The sequence below is a fragment of the Microtus ochrogaster genome, unplaced genomic scaffold, assembly GCF_000317375.1.
Source record: "Microtus ochrogaster isolate Prairie Vole_2 unplaced genomic scaffold, MicOch1.0 UNK4, whole genome shotgun sequence".
Classification (NCBI taxonomy): domain Eukaryota; kingdom Metazoa; phylum Chordata; class Mammalia; order Rodentia; family Cricetidae; genus Microtus; species Microtus ochrogaster.
In genome coordinates, this window is record NW_004949102.1 from 17,782,059 (window position 1) to 17,800,764 (window position 18,706).

The 18,706-nt window shown below is 38.7% G+C and overlaps 1 protein-coding gene across 1 annotated transcript in view; it reads left to right on the forward strand.

The window, feature by feature from the left end:
* Positions 1 to 18,706, forward strand: part of Mgam2 (maltase-glucoamylase 2 (putative)) — a 75,444-nt gene that overhangs the window by 19,272 nt on the left and 37,466 nt on the right. Inside the window, exons 13-24 of the mRNA XM_013353236.1 lie at positions 1,490 to 1,603; positions 2,487 to 2,571; positions 5,156 to 5,273; positions 7,227 to 7,398; positions 7,931 to 8,047; positions 12,398 to 12,552; positions 12,699 to 12,783; positions 13,643 to 13,699; positions 14,813 to 14,937; positions 15,732 to 15,820; positions 16,577 to 16,626; positions 18,053 to 18,220. Of these exons, the coding sequence (XP_013208690.1) occupies positions 1,490 to 1,603; positions 2,487 to 2,571; positions 5,156 to 5,273; positions 7,227 to 7,398; positions 7,931 to 8,047; positions 12,398 to 12,552; positions 12,699 to 12,783; positions 13,643 to 13,699; positions 14,813 to 14,937; positions 15,732 to 15,820; positions 16,577 to 16,626; positions 18,053 to 18,220 (1,335 nt within the window). The remainder of the gene's footprint in view (positions 1 to 1,489; positions 1,604 to 2,486; positions 2,572 to 5,155; positions 5,274 to 7,226; positions 7,399 to 7,930; positions 8,048 to 12,397; positions 12,553 to 12,698; positions 12,784 to 13,642; positions 13,700 to 14,812; positions 14,938 to 15,731; positions 15,821 to 16,576; positions 16,627 to 18,052; positions 18,221 to 18,706) is intronic.

Genomic DNA, 18,706 nt, shown 5'->3' on the forward strand with positions numbered 1-18,706 from the left:
CTCCATGGAAGAATGGATGAAGAAAGTGTGGAATATATACATATTAGAGTACTACTCAGTGGTAAAAAACAATGACTTCGTGAATTTTGCATGCAAATGGATGGAAATAGAAAACACTATCCTGAGTGAGGTATCCCAGACCCAAAAAGAACCCCCTTTTTAAAAAAAAAATTTTGAGACAGGGTTTCTATGTATAGCTCTGGCTGTCCTGGAACTTGCTCTGTAGACCAGGCTGGCCTTGAACTCACAGAGATCTTCTGTCTCTGCCTCCCAAGTACTGGGATTAAAGGAGTGTACCACCACTGTGTAGCAAAGAACATATTTTTAAAGTTTTGCACTTTACTTAAATATAACCATTAAATTATACAAATATAAATTATTCCAAATTCCCAATCTATAAAATTATAGAGAAAATCAGCAAAAATATTATAGTTTGGTTTATGTTTTAGTAAGCCAGATGTTTAATAATTTGGCTATCTATGTAACATTGTGTGTTAGTGGAAGGTGCCTAGACTTACAGTTCCATAGATATAGAAAAGGCAGAGACACGGCATTGTACACTTTTGATAGGAGTACGAGTAACATTATTTGAGCATTTATAAAATATTTTTTATATGATGAAATCAGCATATTACTTATAACAATTGCTCAAAACAGGTTTATATAATCTTAAGTTAACAATAGATTCAGCATGCATAGTCATTCTCTTAAAACATTAAACACTTGGAAGGTTCAGAATTTTATTTTAATTTTTAAAAGTTTATTTTTTGAGAAATTTTTTATGGCTACATTTACACTGTTCAGCACCTCTTTTTCCAAACTCCCAACTTCTCTGTCCTCAGCTCATTCTCAAACTCATGGCCTCTTATTCTTTAATTATTATATATAATTATTATTAATAATATATATATTTCCAAAGATTATGACTATAATATTCTGAGGCTATCCAGTGTTTCTTATGTACATGTGTTTTGAGCTGACCACTGAGACTGGATAACCTATCAGGGGCATCATCACTGGGGAAGACTGATTCTTCCTTTATCAGCAACTGTTGATCATCTGTAGTTTCATGTAGGAGTCAGCCCTCATGAAATTTCTCCCATCCACCTTGGCATGCCAATTGGTGTTGTCATTGCACAAGTCTTGCTATGGCAGCCATGTTGTTGGTACGTCATCATCTTCCTTGTTATATTCAGAAGATATTCTCTCGCATCTGCTAACTGGACTTACAGTCTGAAAATACACATTTTTGGATAGAAAAGGGTATATCATGGGCTTTCATCTAATCAGTAGGCTTTTCTTCCTTTTTTCCTTCCTTTGAATCCTTGCAAGTATTTTATTGCATGTTTGGATTTTGTTGGCAGAAAGGCAAATCTGACTCTAAATAATAAGTAATCTGAGGTTTCTGGTAAAATGAAATAGCAGCGAGCAATCAATGACCAACTGAACCATCTCATATACTACCATCACTCTGCACTTTGTTCTACAGAGTTATCCAGGAGAGTCAGTCTTTCCTGACTTTTCCAACCCAGCCTCTATTCCATGGTGGACCCAGCAGCTCAGTGAATTTTACAACCGTCTGGAGTTTGATGGAGTGTGGATTGTAAGTTATTATTCCAAATTCAAATATCCATTAGACGTGGAGAAGACAAAATTTCTTATGGCTATTATCCCTGATCCATAATAAAATACTTTGATTGACATACTGGCATATATAAATTTTTTGTTTCATGTCCAGTATACATCCAGGAAATTTGGCTCCTAAAATATCATGTTCTTATTCTACATTTGCCACCAATTGATTGTTCCATTTTAATAAAGTCCTTTGTTTTCTTAAGGAATTACTTTTTTTATTAACTCTATTTCTGCTTGTAAGACGGCCTCATTAAAGGCGATGACTGCTAAATTTACTACATCAGTTTATGAAGATTTACTCATTAAAAACAACTTAATGAGGGCTTTGTGGTTTCTGTTATAGACAACTGAAGAGGTATCTTTGAAAACTTCAGCAAGATTAGACATTATTTTATTTTTAATTCATCTTAAAAATACATTTCACCTCAATTATAATCTTTTATTGTTCACCAGTAGAATATAAAATAGAGAAAATTAAGAGAAAGAATATTACCCTGTCCTTAGCTGTTAAAATATGTTGAAGCAGTAGCACCAGTCATAAAAATTTCATAATTTATAAGGCAAAGATCAACCTTTGAAATTATATATCTTAATTAGTAGATTAAATAAGTATATAAAATTAAAATATGCTCGGTATTACTTAGAACTGTAATACAACTTTGATACAATATAATCCAGATTTCTTATTTTTATAAAAATGATACAAAGGCCAAGGAGAGCTGGACAAGCTGTTTAAAATGCGGAAAGCAGTTAAGAGGAGACCTGGATATCCTGCTTCTAGTTATAAGCACTTCCTGCCCAGCTAATTTTATATCAATACATTTTCCACCTTGTGCATTTTGTCTCTGAAGGAAATGGATGAACTCTCTACACTTCTTCAAGGTTCCAATGTAGGGTGTGATTCGAACGACTTGAACTCCCCACCTTTCACTCCCAGTAAGTGTTCCTGTTTGCCTGCCCTCCTGGAAACAGACACAGTCAAGTAACTTTAGGGCCAATCAGCCTGGCCAGGAGCAATTAGCTTCCCAGCCCAATGAATCCCCAGACATCTGTAAGACTATATGGTACCTCCTGGCCACGACTGCCTTTTACTGCAAGGGGCAGCATGTGGTTAAAGTGCTAATCTGATACCCCTGCCCCATGTTCCCCCCAACTCCTCACTCAGTAGCCCTTCCACAAGAGCTCTACTAGATTCTTTTATCCAACTCACTGCATTCATACAATTTCTGGAAGAAATTTTAAGAACTCTAAGGTACAAACTACATATCTATAATTCATATTATCTCTTGTTTCCCTCCCTCTCCTTCCCATCTCTCCTTCCAACATCCTTTTTAGTAGCCATAGTTTAATGATTTTCTTTTTTCTTTCTTTGTGTGCATTGGTGTTTTGCCTACTTGTATTTCTCTGTGAGGGTGTCAGATTCCCTGAAGTTGGAGTTACAGTTGTGAGCTGCCATGTGGGTACTGGGAAATGAACCCAGGTCCTCTGGAAGAACAGTCAGTGTTCTTAACCACTGAGCCCTAGTCATAGTTTAAAACATCAGTGGTTCCATGTTTAATGGAGATTGGTATTAAAGTAGCTTTTCTTTTTACTTTAAACTTTATGAGAATTTTACAATATTTCATAATACTTTATTGAATTGAAGTAAATCTATAATATTTTTCTTCCTTTCTATGTCTCTCTTTTCTCATTAGTGATATAGGTTAAGCCTCAATTGCTCTTTCAATGTCTTATTTATTGCTCCTATTTCAAGTCAAGAGTGGTTTCCTTATCTCCCGAAGAATGTGTGCATTTGCATGCCAATGAGAAAGTGTGTTAGTCACTTTTTTTTTCTTTTGTGACAAAATTCCCAGCAAAAACAGTTTCAACAGTTTCTGGAATGAAGTTGTCATCATTCTGGCTCACAGATAGGAGGAATATCATGCATCATGGCAGTTGTTCACATTGTACCCCCTGTAGGAAGGCAGTGATGAACACTGCTACACATCAACCTCTTTATTTAGCTTGAGTTCTCGGCCCATGGGATGATACCACCCACCTTCAGATCTGCTCTCCTCAGTTAAACCTCCCTGGAAGAACAGACAAACCCTCAAGTGTGTCTCACAGATCTTGGATTCTAAATCCAGTCAAGTCCATAGCTGTACTACCACGAACGCTGTGGATCTGGTCTGAAAAGTTGACTATTGGGTATAGCCATTACTGATAGACAGTGTAGAGTAGACTACGGTATGGGGAGAAGGAAGCCCCAGGGTCTCAGTGTATCAGATTTATCATAGTGTGTACTTTGTTCAAGTAACACTATAGTGAGATACGCGTAGCCTGAATCGAAGTTGAGGACCAAAGATACTGCTTCTTGCATTGTCTGGTTCTCCCACGACAAAGGCCTTTGGATCAAACATCATAGGTGAAGGGGGGAAACGGTAAAGAGGATTTGATGAGTTGGAGTAGGGGTCTTACTTAAGTTGCCTTTTTTTTTTTTGCCAGAATCTGGCCTCATAGGCACATGTCAAATTCAAGAGAAGCTAATCTTCACAAACAAACCCCTGAACATCTAGAATACTACTGTGTGGGTGGGCATCTGGACAGCCTCTAACAACTTTGTCCTGGTTGTCCACCCTTTATAGTCCACCCTTGGTCCTGAGACAAGGTTTAGTTGTTTCTCAGCTTCTGAATTTCTTTCAGTTTAAACGTTTAACCTTTTGCAAAATCTTCATGATCACCTAACAACTTCATTTTTCTCTACTGAGTTTTCTACCCCTTTTATTGTCATTCTAGATCAATTTATCACTTTTGTTCCTTAATCTCTTAATATTCTTCTTCTTAAGTTTTTTGCTTTTTTGTCTTTCTGTGTAAAACCTCATTACATCACTATCCGCTTGCTCTGACCTACACCTCATTCCACCCCAGAGTCCTTTGCTTATTAACATGGGACCAGCCTTGTTCCTTCCCAATTGAGCCATTTTCGTGATTTTATGGCCACATAGTACATGTTACCATGACAATGCCACAAAGGCAACTACCTTTGGCCTTAGGAAAATTTTAATATTCCACTCATAATTAACATAGTTGTGAATCTCACAAACTGCCAGACACATAACTTTCCTTACACCTTACCATTCAGTTAAATCTCCTGCTCCAAAGAGAATATGCTCCTATTTACATCACTCTTCCTTGAACACTGTGCATGTAGTCTTCTTAGATTAAGTGTACATGTGTAGACAGTGGGTGCTTTGTGTTTAATCTCAGATCCAATGCCCAGTGCTCCAGTGTTCACCTGAGAGGGTTCCTCAGGTGCCTCCACTCGCTACTATGCTTAGTGAGCTCCGGAGAATCAATGGCTCACTCAGCTTAGTCCTGATGATGTAGGAAGCAGTAACGAGTAGGATTTAAAATGAAAAAAGGGTTTTTCATCAAGCGGGGATTGGTGAAGGTACAGTAATTAGGAGGAAAAGGGTTGGGTGTCTATCTTGATGCAGTTGCTCAGCGGAGAATTGCCGAACTGAGGAGTGTTTTTTTCTAGGTGTCCTGGATGGCTCACTGTTGGTAGGAACCCTCTGCATGGACACAGAGTTTTACTCGGGCCTTCACTATGATGTTCACAGCATCTATGGCTACACCATGTCAAAAGTCACAGATTTGTAAGATTTTGCTTGTCTACCTGGTTCTGGTTTGGGAAGGTGGGTGGTGACCAACAGAGGGGATTCTCTTGCATAAATATGTTGTTCGAGTTTTTGTGTGATTATAATAATACAGAAACTGGCATATAGTAGTACTTAAATATGCATAAAGTCTGGTTTTTCTGTGTACGTTTAATTTTGATTTGTTTTTGGCTAAGGCACATTGTCATATCAATGATAATCACAGCAATAAAATATAAAGCAGTTGGGGCTCACATTTCTTCTATTTTCTGGGAGAGAAGAAAGATAGAGAATGAGAAGAGGAAGAAGGGAGGGAATGAGAAAAGGCAGAAATGAGAAAAGACAAGAAATATAATCAAGAACCAGTGTTCTTCTTGGGGCTTGCTTTCACTACCATACAAACATATGCATTTTCCGGACAAAGATTCTTTCTTTCCTGATCAGCCCAGTGTAATGAAAAGTCATGATAGTATTGAAAGCCAGACAGATGGTGTCTGTCTCTCCTACCCTTCCTCTTCCTTTGTTCTCCCCCACCCCTGCTTCTCTTTCTTGGTCTTCCTCCTTCATCCACTCTTCCTCTCCTTTTCCTATCTTTCTTTGAAAATAAACCAAATAAACAAGACTCTGTTTCCTCATCTCCACGATGACAGAACTGTAATCACATTCCCATCAGTCCCTCTCTGCCTTCCCTGCTGGATACTTGTGTCCACGAGTGAGGGTTGAGTAGGAGAGTGAGTGAGTAGCATGAGTCAGAGAATGGTGAGAAGGAAAAGAGTTCTTGATTGCTTCACTACCATTGTCTCTGTGTGATAAAGGTGATAAAGGTGCTATAAAATCATAATTGGCTTGGTTAGAATGTTCCAAGAATTGTGGTTAATAGTTAAAAAGTAACTATGATTCAGTAATAACTAGGTGTCTTTATGGCATGCCTTAGCTTGGGAAAGCAGGTTACATTTCTAGAAAACAGTAAAGATAATGGACTTGGCCTTTGGACATGAGGTACTGTTATACTTAAAAAGTAAATGTTTGAGTCACTCTTAGTTACTTCTTCAGACCTGCATTTCACCTCCCGAAATTCAAAACTTTCTATTCAGTGAGGTTAGCACATCAGAACTGGAGGTGTGACTCTACTGAAGGTATAGCACACCTTTACTTGAAAGAACAGTTTGGGGACAGCAGCCAGGAGGCTAGGCTGACAGAGGGAACATCTTCTTAGAAACCATGAAATGATCATAAACAGGCCAGACTCACACAAGGGAGGAAGAGAAATAAAAAGATCTCCAATAAGTTTTATTTCTCTCTAAACTGTCAAAAGGATGCATATTGTCTAGTTCATACTGCATAAATGACTTCTCTCAACTGTAACCTCTCAACGGCTTTCCTGATCCTGTTTCGGTTTCATTTTGTGTAGGCTGAACACATCTTCTCTTATCTATGATTCATGGTGCAATAAAGATAATGAGGGCAAAGAGTCTTTTTGTCCTCACCAAGATGTGGCTTGAACTTGAACCAGGATTATATTGGGCAGGGTTATACACCAGGCAGTAAGGCCTGCATGAAAGGATGCAAGGGAAAAAAACTGTTAGAGTAGATGAGACCAGGATCCAACTCACTGTGATATATGTGTGGCATACATCATCCTCCAAAAAAGCCTGACCAAAATCATATCCAACAAGATGTAGAATTCACAAAAGATGTAATCAGGAGTAGAAGAGTTTGAAGAATTTCTTTGGAGGCTGGAAATGATCTGTATTATCTTATACAGGACGTTAATCCTTACTCAGAAGTGGGAGGAAACAATTAAAATGACAGATTTGTTTGCAAACCTAGGTTTTGCTACTTTGGTTTTGTTATTTTCTGTTAGGATGAAAACCCCATTGCTGCATTTGGAATACACTGGGTTCTAAATGATCACAGATAGCCTCACACACAACTGACTGAATTCTTTTTCAGAGCCCTGGGTACTGTCTTTTCACCCAAGAGGAACTTCATCTTATCACGTTCTACTTTTGCTGGGTCTGGCAAATTTGCTGCTCATTGGCTTGGAAACAATGCAGCCACCTGGGATGACCTCCGATGGTCCATCCCCAGCATCCTTGAGTTTAACTTATTTGGAATCCCCATGGTAAGCCTCATTTTCCACCTTGATCCATTGTTATTCTTTTAATTACTATTTTTAAGGTGTTTGTAAAGATAAGGAACATGTCTTATTGTCAATGCTTTGGGGAAATCAATTTCTATGTGTGCTGCAAGATGGTTCTGAAGACAGAACAATATAAATGTGAACATTTATAACATTAGTTTATCTTCCATACAGTCTCTGTAGGTAGGAAATAATTACTATGAACCAAATGTATGAGTATAAGAAAAGAAAATTCTGCCAGGAAAGCACCAGTGAATAGGAAAGTTGGAGAGTGGGAACTGAATGATAAGAAAATGCCAATGCCTTTGATGCCAGCATCCTGTCTAGAAAGTTTGCTCAGTGTATCCTATAATGAGAATCCTCTTGTTTCTCTGGTGCTTGCTTTGAGAGTTTGGGGTCTTTTAAGTATTAAATAATATCAGAAAAAGATTCTCCTTCCTTCTCTACATAAGAATATAGTGAATTATTTTGTCTTTCTATTAATCACTTGTTTGCATGTGTGCTAATTCTCCAGGTAGGGGCCAACATCTGTGGCTATAGAAACAACGTCACAGAGGAACTCTGCAGAAGATGGATGCAACTTGGAGCATTTTATCCATTGTCCAGGAATCACAATGGCCCTGCGTACAGGGTGAGTTCCTCTAAGAGAAGAGTTCTTGAATGATATCCACTTGCTTTTAAAGAGGGATTATGGAAAATTCTACATACTGGCCTTCACTCTTCAATCATGAAACTAAATCCTTATGAAGCTTTACCTTTAGAAGCTAAATCTTGAGTGACATGTCCAAACGGCAGGGTATAAGGATGAAAATGTAAGAAGGATGAATATTTATATATTGAATTGCTGTCAAAGACTCATTCACAAAGGTGAGAACTTTTGGCACATCTCCTGTGCTGGTAATGGGGCATGGGAGTTTATGCCTGTTAATCCCAGCACTCAACAGACAGAGGTGAGAGGAAAGTTGCAAGTTCTAGGTCAGCCAAACCTACATAATAAGACCTGTTTCGGGCTGGAGAGATGGCTCAGAGGTTAAGAGCACTGCCTGCTCTTCCAAAGGTCCTGAGTTCAATTCCCAGCAACCACATGGTGGCTCACAACCATCTGTAATGAGGACTGGTGCCCTCTTCTGGCCTTCAGGCATACACACAGACAGAATATTGTATACATAATAAATAAATAAATATTAAAACAAAACAAAACAAAAAAAAGACCTGTTTCAAAACATACAAAGAAGCACATGTGGGGCCCTGAATTCAATGCCTAGTACTACCAGCACCACCAACAAAAGCTAGATGGCTTCAATCACTTGTTATCAACATGTACAAGATAGGACACCAGGAGATCAATTTTTATATTAATGTAAACTGTTGATAAAACTATTATTATATCAATATTTATGATAATCTACATTAAATCAATGTAAATATTAATATAATATGGTAAAGATTTCTTAAACATAAGAGAGAACAAGGAAGATTATGGAGGGTTAAGTCAGTGACCTTAAATGTTCTTTACCTGGTTATAACATCCTGTTTTTTATGAGTAGCTTGGGAGACCCACCCTCTATTACTTCCCATAATTTTTCCTACCATTGTCCTTTTTATATAAAATAATATTTTTTTGATGGGCAAGTCTACAGAAATAGTTCAAAGTCCTTCTTAAGGTGTTTATAATGCAACAGGAACAAATAATGTGATTTTCTGTTTATTTTAATAAAATAAGTTGCAATTGAAATATTTCAAACTGAATGGCTTTGGTTTTAATAAACCCATTAAAATGGCTTTGGAGATAACTAATGGATAAAATGCTCATAGCACAAATGTAAAGAACAGCATTAGGATGGTTCTGGTAAAAGCTGAGCAGGTGTGGCAGTGGCCTGTGATTCCAGCATTCCAGAGGCAGAGGCATGGGACCTCCAAAAGAAGCAAACTAGATAGACTGTCTTAAATGGGGTTAGGGTTAGTGTAAGTTCTAGCACAGCAAAAGATCCTGCCTAATAAATAAATGTATCAAGGAAGACACTCAACATCAACTTTGGCTCTCCATACTCACATTAAAACAAGGATGTGTGTATGTATGTGTGTGTGTACGCATGTGTCTGTGTGTACATGTGTGTCTGTGTATACATGTGTGTCTGTGTGTGCATGTGTGTCTGTATGTACATGTGTGCCTGCATGTACATGTGTGTATGTGTGTGCATGTGTGTCTGCGTGTACATGTGTGTCTGCGTGTACATGTGTGCCTGCGTGTACATGTGTGTCTGTGTATGCATGTGTGTCTGCATGTACATGTGTGCCTGCGTGTACATGTGTGTATGTGTGTACATGTGTGTCTGTGTGTGTGCGCATTGCTAGTTTTATGTCAACTTGACACAAGATAGAGACATTTTGGAAGATGAGCCCCAATTGGCTGGCCTGTGGGAAAGGCTATGGTGTATTTCTTGGTTGATGATTTATATAGGAGGACCCAGACCACTATGGGCGCTACTACCCACAGGCTGCTGGTCCAAGACTCTGTGAGAAGCAAGGCTGAGGAGACAGTAGGAGGTACTTTTCCTCAGTCTTTGCATCAGTTCCTGCCTCAAGTTTCTTGATTTGAGTTCCTGTTTTGATTTCCTTTGATGATTGACTAGGGCATAGATGTGTAAGCAAAATACCCAAGTTGCTTATGGTCATAGTGTTTTATCATGACAATTGAAAATCCTAATATAAGCAAGAGAGGTCAAGATCATAAGGATTAAGCTCACAGAGACTTCTGAGCTAAGCTTCTGGGAGCTCATAAATTCTGAACCAGTAGCTAGGTAGTCCACATGGGACAAAAGCAGGCGCTGTGTATGTAGGTGACAGTTGTGTAGCTTAGTCTTTTGTAGTGTCCCTAGCAGTGGGACCAGGACCTGTCCCTGATACATGTGCTGGCTCTTTGGAACCGATTCCCTATGGTGGAATGCTTTGCCCAGCCTTGATGCAAAGGGGATGAGTTTGGTCCTGCCCCAGCTTGCTATGCCATGCTCTGTTGACTCCCATGGGAGGCCTTGCTCCTTCTGAATGGAAATGAAGGAGGGGTGGAAGGGGTAGGGATAGAAAAGAGGAGGGAAGAAAGGAGCGAGGGAAAACTGTGGTTGGTATGTAAAATAAACAAATAAAATTTTAAAAAGTCCTAATTCAGACAATATATCTGCACACAAGAGAACATGTATACACACATACATATGCCAAAAATAAAAAGCAGCTCATTTGTGTGTAAGTTCATGATTATTTTGGTTAAGGCTCTTGACTTTGTGCAATGACATGTCTCTTCTGGTGGGGAGATGCGGAGTCAATTCTTCAAAGTATTTTATTCTTGGATTCCTTTGTTAATTTGTGTTCTGGAGAAAGAACTATTTCTGAAGATCTAAGCAGAATTTGGAGCATGGAAGGTAGGTGCCGTTCACAAAATATGGCCTGTCATGACTCCTGAAGATAAGACTACTCAGCTCTCCCAGGTGACTAGGGTAAAGAGCTAGGAATCTCCTAAACTAGCCCTTTCCAATGGAATTATAACAAGAACTATGCATGCCCTTTTAAATTTAAATTTGGACACTTAACATATATCTTGTATTGCTCAATATAGTCACAGAATTATCATTTAACTAGTGTTCAGCATAAGGGATTAGTAGTGGAGTTACTTACATCTTGTTACAAGTCTTCAAAACTCAGCCTGTAGTTTCAGCACACTTCAATTTATGTGTTAAAGTTGTAGAAGTTGATGTAAATATAATCCCATAAAACAGTGAAATATCTAATGGAAATAATACTTTACATTGATTTGGTCTCACGATTTGTACTTAAGTCAACCATCAGCTAATTAGGGAGAACTGGGTTCTTCGGGCTTGCAAAACACATCCCAGGGTCTCAGACACCACAACACACATCACAGTTCTGCATTTTCTCAGCTGGAAGCCAGATGATGGAGGCCGAAGAATACTCTTTTCTTTTGTGCTTGGCCCCAGTATTTTCATGAACTCTTCATTAGGGTCATAGAATGGCTGTACTTGGGAAAGACTTGGGCCTCCTATAAAGAAAAATAGAGGAATAGAGTCACATAATTTTCTCCAACCTTCTGTTTCTGTCATGTGATACAGGATGAGAAACGTGATATATGCATCCTTCAGATCTTCTGAACAACAAAGAGAGTGAGCAGAGTGAGTGCTACTGCTGATGGCATATGTCACCTCTAGTTTCTAGGAAAAGTAGATTTCGTTGCTGAGTGGTCCTTTGTTCTTTAATAAAAATCTGCTAAAAATCTGTTCTTACTATCTTTCTAAATGTTGTGTTACTATACTAAGGAAGATACAAAGGCCATTGTCTTTTGGGGTGTAGAAAATGAAGCTAACTATGAAGGTTAAAATAGTTATAGAGGCAACTACACACACACACACACACAAACAAAAAGCCAAAAAACAAACAAAGAAACCCAAACAAAAGAACAAAAAAATAAAACCTAAGAAATTTCAAATTCACAAAATTCTAGAGGAAAAATAAAATCAGAATGTAGATCAAAGTTAGGCAATGCAAATTAAGTAAATGGATTTTTAAAAATTATAAAACTAAATTTAGATGAGATAATTATTTTTGTTATCTCTTAAGTGAAATATAAACGATTTCAAAAGTACATTGGTGTGTCGCTGAGGGAAGTAGATCCCTTTTGGCCCCTTTATGGCCATTGAAACCTGTGCGGTACCTTCTTGTCACTCAAGGCTTCCTCTAGTGTGTGCTGAGAAGAACCTGTAAGTGAAACCTGCCTCTTGCTTACATGTCTACATTGGGAAAGCCATGCAGTCTTTGGTGTCTTTCTAGCCATAAAGCAAGGAAGGAAAATCAAGATCAATTGAGTTCTGGAAGTATTCTACCCTCTCCAGACTGAAGAACACGGCTGTGTTCATCAGGGTTAACGTTTTTATCACTATAGAAATATTCACTAATTGCTTCCATTTCCTTCTAGGACCAGGACCCTGCTGCCTTTGGCCTTGACTCTCTGCTATTGAATTCCTCAAGATATTATCTGATGGTCCGTTATACCTTATTACCCTATCTCTACACCCTCTTCTACCGTGCTCACACACTCGGGGAGACAGTAGCAAGGCCCCTCGTTCATGAGTGAGTTTCTAGACCAAGGCCTCCCATCCAAATCATCAATTCCCTTTACCTCGCATGTGTAACAAGGCCCATTAAGACATGCGATGTGTTGCTGTCTCCTCTTGGAAACTGCACTCCCTCCACTGTGGGCATACTCTGTTTTCTAGGTTCTATCAAGACCCAGCCACATGGGATGTGCATGAACAGTTCTTGTGGGGGCCTGGACTCCTTATCACGCCTGTGTTATATGAAGTATGTTTATAATTTGAGTAATGGAATGGGATATTACAGTTTTTGCAGTTTGATAGCTGAATAATCTAAATGCCGAGTATATATGATTATACTTAAGTCTAAATGCAAATATAAATGAGAGCAAGCACGAATGTTTGGAAAATAAGAATTCTTGGTTCCAATGATGCATCAACTAAAACAGTTTCTATATAAAAATTGCCTTTTAAACTGTGTTCTTAGTCATGTAACCATGCACTGACATGGTTTTGATTGTCTTGGTGTGTGTAGGGTGGTGCATACGCACAGAGTATCTATATAGCCTTTTCTCCTGGAGGAGATGGCATGGGAAGACAGAATAGGTGTGTAAAGAGTAAGGAGGAACAGTGGAGTACAGGAAGGAACAATCATAGCCAAGCGTTAAGAAGTAAGGTGTAGGGAAAGGACTGGTATACTGATCATCTTGTTAAAAAAAAATTGCTAACATAGAAATCAAGAAAAAAGAGAGCTAACACAGCAATGGCTGTTTGAGCTGGTAGTGTCTCAGCTACATCTGACTTTGCTCAACAAGTAGTTTTGCTCTCCTGTGGATGTGGTTGGCATAGTCTACTCTGAACTAATGATGGCATAACTCTAAAAATGGAACTCTCTACTTCTAGAAAATGCATGAGCACAGAAGCAAAATGAATTCAATGTCTAGGTACAGCTTGGTTTTGGATAAACTATTTGGCATTTCTGGTTCATGTGCTTTCCCTGGCATAACAGGGTGATCTCAAATGGCTCTTTGGATTATTCAGACGTCCAGGGGCAATGCTGTGGAACTATTCTCTAAGCTATAAGGAGGTATGTGTGCTAATATTGCTTACTGATTTTATTTCCTTAGGGAGTGGACCACATAAAAGCCTATATCCCAGATGCCATCTGGTATGACTTTGAGACAGTAAGTAAGGTGACTTCTATGATTTCAGAGACCTTTGAAGACAATTCTAACACAGAAGTCTTGGGAGTTCATGGTGATATATCACAAGGCTTTACAATGAGTTGATTGTGGGTGTGTTTTGAGGCATCTTAGTCCATTCAGGATGGTATGATACATAACTTCACACTGCATAATTTATAAACAACAGAACTTTATTGTCCACAGTTCTTGGAGGTTACAAAGTCCAAGATCAAGGTTTTCTCAACTTTATCAGTGGAAGCTTCTCACTGAGTTGTCGTAACTCCGCCAATTGTCCAGAGGGATCTTCCCTTACCAGTATCACAGACACAATTACGTTCTCACATATAAACTTTAGAGGGAGATTAGCATTCACACCACAGCAGAAGAAATTTGGATAACTGCAGTAGGTGTGCCGAATCTCACTGACTCAATCATTTCAATCTGATTGCTGTGCTGATAATTAGGACTAGTCATTTCATTGATTGTTGTCTGCGGAGGCAGAGAATTCGAACTCAGTACAATCACAGTGAGTCAGCTGACTTTATGTTGCTATAACAAATATCCGAGGCAACAAGGAAGGAGAAAGAGTCTCTGTTTTCTTTCAATTTCAGAAGTTCTAGTCCTGGGTTCTATTGCGTTGGACTGGTGGCTGGCTCTTTTTGTGAAAGCAGGAGAGGAGCAAAACCACTCTTAGAAAACAAAAACAAAAACAAAAAAAAAAACAAAGGAACAAACAAAAAATCTTCATGGCTACAATGTGAAAGAGAGTAAAAGGAAGAGACCAGGGCCTTACAGTTTGATTGAGAGCAAAGTTCTAATGGCTTAAAACCCCACCCCTTGAAGTTTCCACCATCCTCCAACACCACTGAGTCAGAGAGGAGCACTTTCATATAAGATTGTGGGGACATCCAAGATACAAACTATAACACACAGCATGGCGAGAGGTAACAGGTCTGGAGGCTGGTGTCTCCGCTCTGCTTTCTACTACCCACATACCTTGGGGAAAGAGCCTCACTTTGGATGTCCCCATCTTCTTGTCTCTAAGGTGAGGACTGGACGCAAGGATCGCTAGGGTCCTTCCTACCTGAAGTCCTCTTTTCTTTTGTCACATAGCTACTGGCTATTGAATGGAGGAAACAATTTGTAGACATGCCATTACCAGGCGACAAGATAGGGCTTCACCTTCGAGGCGGCTACATATTTCCCATCCAGGCGGCAAACGCAACCACAGAGGCAAGGTAAGATGCAGTGCCTTCCTACTACCTATGCTGATGCTCAGTGGGGCTTCTTGAGGGAGGGCAAGCAAGAACCAAACGGAGAAGGGCCAAATGAACACAGCTAGTGTGGGCAATCTTCTCAGGATTGTCTTCAGAGGGGTAAATACAGTCTCACGTTCCTTCTCAGTTTCGTAGTTCTTCAATTTGGATTAATTCAGATTACAGAAATAGTTAAAATAATCTTCATGAGGGTTTCCCTAGGGACAGAAACTATCTTAATGTGCATTCCCCAAAACATGAGAAAAATTTAGTAGGGGGCAAAGGTCAATGTGAGTAGGAGTTTCAGGCCTGACAACACCCTACACGTGTTAACCTTAGAGAGCATCTCTGTGTTCATACTTGTTATTCATGAACTGGTGGAGACGAGGGCCTGCACTTTTAGCACCTTTATGAGGGGTGAATGAATTACTACAAAGGGACAGGATCTGGAGCACACTCAGGAAGAGTCCTGTCACAGAGTCCAGTAAGCACTGTTAAAACAATCCGAGACCTAGTCTTCAGGAACCACCGTCCCTGCCATTGTTCCTACATTCTTTCTTTCCCACAGCCTTCTTTCTACCTTCCCACACCTGTGTTTCCACAAAATGCTAATATCTACTCAGTTTCTGGGGTGGCTTCTAGAGGATCCATCCCTATGCATCAAGGGGTGGATTCCTCAAGGGGCAGATTCGTCGAGGGGTGCATTCAATCAAGGAGAAAATTCATCTCTTTCTGCTTTTCTTTCATTGTTCGAAACTTGGAATTGCCCTCCTCAGCCGGAAAAATCCCTTGGGACTCATTGTTGCCTTGGACTATAAGCGAGAAGCAAAGGGCCAGTTGTACTGGGATGATGGTGTGTCTATAGGTAAGATTTCAAATGGAGTCATAGTGGCGGTTCTTAATGAAAATCATTGTCAAAGGCTTCTCAATAAGGCACCAACCCCATTATCACTATTGTATGTTTTAGTATCTTAGGAAATTCCAGTTGCTTCAAAAATTGAAACTCATTCTGGAAGTTCCATTAACCGGATAGAAGGAATTGAAATCAACTTCACACATAGACCTTTCTATGTTATTGACATTGCCAGTGAAATAAATAGTATTGCATTTGGTTTCATTATTCTTTTCTGTATACTGTCATTAACATCAAGCAATCCCTTTTTGATAATAGCTTAGCAAGGCACTGTTTCAGTTACCATTGGAAAAGACATATCCAGTGTAGGTCTTGTGTTTTTATGCTGTAAGATTTGATATGACTAAAACACAGAAGCTTTAAGACTGAATGGAATTCGAATTTATTAATATTTGATACCCATTATTGCTCTGCATGGAAGACACATAGAGATAAATGTGACATAAACACTGACCTTGACAAACTCATGGTATAACATAATACAGGACCATAACAAAAATCAAAATATTTTAAATGTTTACAAATGGAGCCACAGAGTATCATGTGACATCAGAGAAAGTAGTCCGCTAAGGTTCTACATAGATCTAAAAAAAAAAAAAAACACAGGATTTTGGATGAGTAGAGCTATTCTCAATGAGGAGGATGTAATTCCACAGCTCCATTGTTTCCCATAGTAACCAGCACATACCCATTTACCATCTCTTTCAGACACAGTGTTAGAAAGGAAGTACATTCTGTATGATTTCTCTGTTACATCTGTAAGTACTGTTTTCAAGAAACATAGATTTCACGTTTCTTATTGTGATTATGCTTTGAGGTTTCCATGTTCTACATATGCTTTTATTTCTCTGAAATTCATGCCTATATCTTAAATTAGTGTATGCTTTATTATGTAAGAAGCATCTGAACTGCTGTGCAGAGTGAAGGTGTATTTTACAGTTCTACCACAAATATTTAAGTGATGCTGGTTCTCTGTATAATTATTTGCTTTCGAGGCTGTCAGAGTTTTGTTTTGCTTTTGTTTTTTTTTTTACCCATTCTATGTGACTATTCCTTGTGACTTTAACTTGTTTTATGATTTCTCCAATGACTAATTGTTTTAAAATGTTTGCATATTTCTCTCTGCCCTTTTCATTCTCTCTTAGGTGAAATATCACTTCTTTGTCCAAGTTCTCGTTAGGACGGCTTTTGGCATTGATTAACAGCTCAGTTGTAATGGTTTTTAAGTGTCTGTGATACCTATCCTTCATTTAACATGTTTGCAAATACTTTCTTCTATATGTAGTTTTGCCTTTTCTTCCTCTTAAAGACTTCCACAAAACAAATATTTAAATTTGAGTATACCTAATTATCCTATTTTCTCTCCTTGGATCATGCCTTTTGATATTCTCTAAGGACTCCTTGTGGGGAGTTTGTTTGAAGCTTTATTATCTATATCTAATTCTGTGATCTATAATGGACTAACAAGTCTATATAATAGACTTAGGTCAAAGTTCATCTTTTTGCCTGTGTAGTTCCAGGTTTTCCAGTACCTTTGTTGAAACAGCTCCCTTCCCCACACTATTGCTTTGGAAATTCTGTTAAATACCACTAGAGCCTATTTGTTTGGAGGGAAGTGCATTCTTTGTACGTACTAAAATATGCCCCTCTTTCTCAGAGTCTAGTCCCATTGACTTCTGCCCTGTTTCTATAAATAAGTCATTTAATTTCTCTATGCTTTATTATCTTCAACTGAAATAAATGGAAATTGCAACCTTGCAACTCACTGAGTCATCCAAATGGGATAATATATGCAAGATACTTAAGCATAGTGTATGGCACATATTAAACATTCATAAAATTTACCTTTCATTATTAACACTAAAATAAAATTTAAAACTAATTGTGACACATTTATGTGTGTATGATGTTTATGTATCCTGTGGGTTTTGTGTTTGCTTGGGTCTCTTTCTTTACTTTGTAACTACTTAAACATTCAGTAAGTCATGATGATATTTTCTGAGTAACAGAATCAGAAAAGAGGCAGTTAACCAAAGGAAGAGAGCACTGATGTCTGGGACAACACCTATCCTAGGTGTGGTCATTGGTCAGTTTAAAGAAAACAGAGAATAAGGAGACAACTTGGATCAGGAGACATTGAATGTGTATACAAATCGCTAAAATGACTTTCTTCCCCCTCCCCAGAACCGCTTACAGGCAAAAATTATAAACAACAATTACGTGGATCCCAATGACCTCATGTTTGCAATCATCCTAATCTCGGGGATGGACAAAGAGCCAAGTGGTCTTAATGTCTTACTTAATGGCTATACCACCCCCATTTCCAACTACAGCTACGACTCTTCAGCAAAGGTGAGAGATCCTTACATCTTCAGGACTCTGACTGAAAGCCCTGGCCTGAGATTCTGGCAGCTTTCCTTTTCCTGCCTTCATGAGTTTGGATACTCACAGAGACAGTTTCCTGTTGAGATAGTCACGACAGCACTGAGAGGATGCAGCAGAAATGTGTGAACTCAGCTGGGAATCTTTTCTCTTGCTGGCATTAGGACGCTAAAGAAGACAAGAGTCGGTGTCTATCCTTACAGAAGATCTTTTTTTTTTTTTTTGCTAATTTAAAACTGGATAAGATAGTCTTAGATGGAATAGTAAAACTGAGGTTCAGTAAATTTTCCTGGTTCTGGGGAGTATTAACAGTTTATCCTTTGTTAAAGTTAGAACTACCCTTGAGATAGAGTCGGTGTTTTTCTTTGTTGCTATTGCTCTAAGCTATATTTGAAGTATCACCTAAAAAGAAAGTGGGAGAAAACAAAAGCTGTCTCTGATCACTGAGTGACTCCC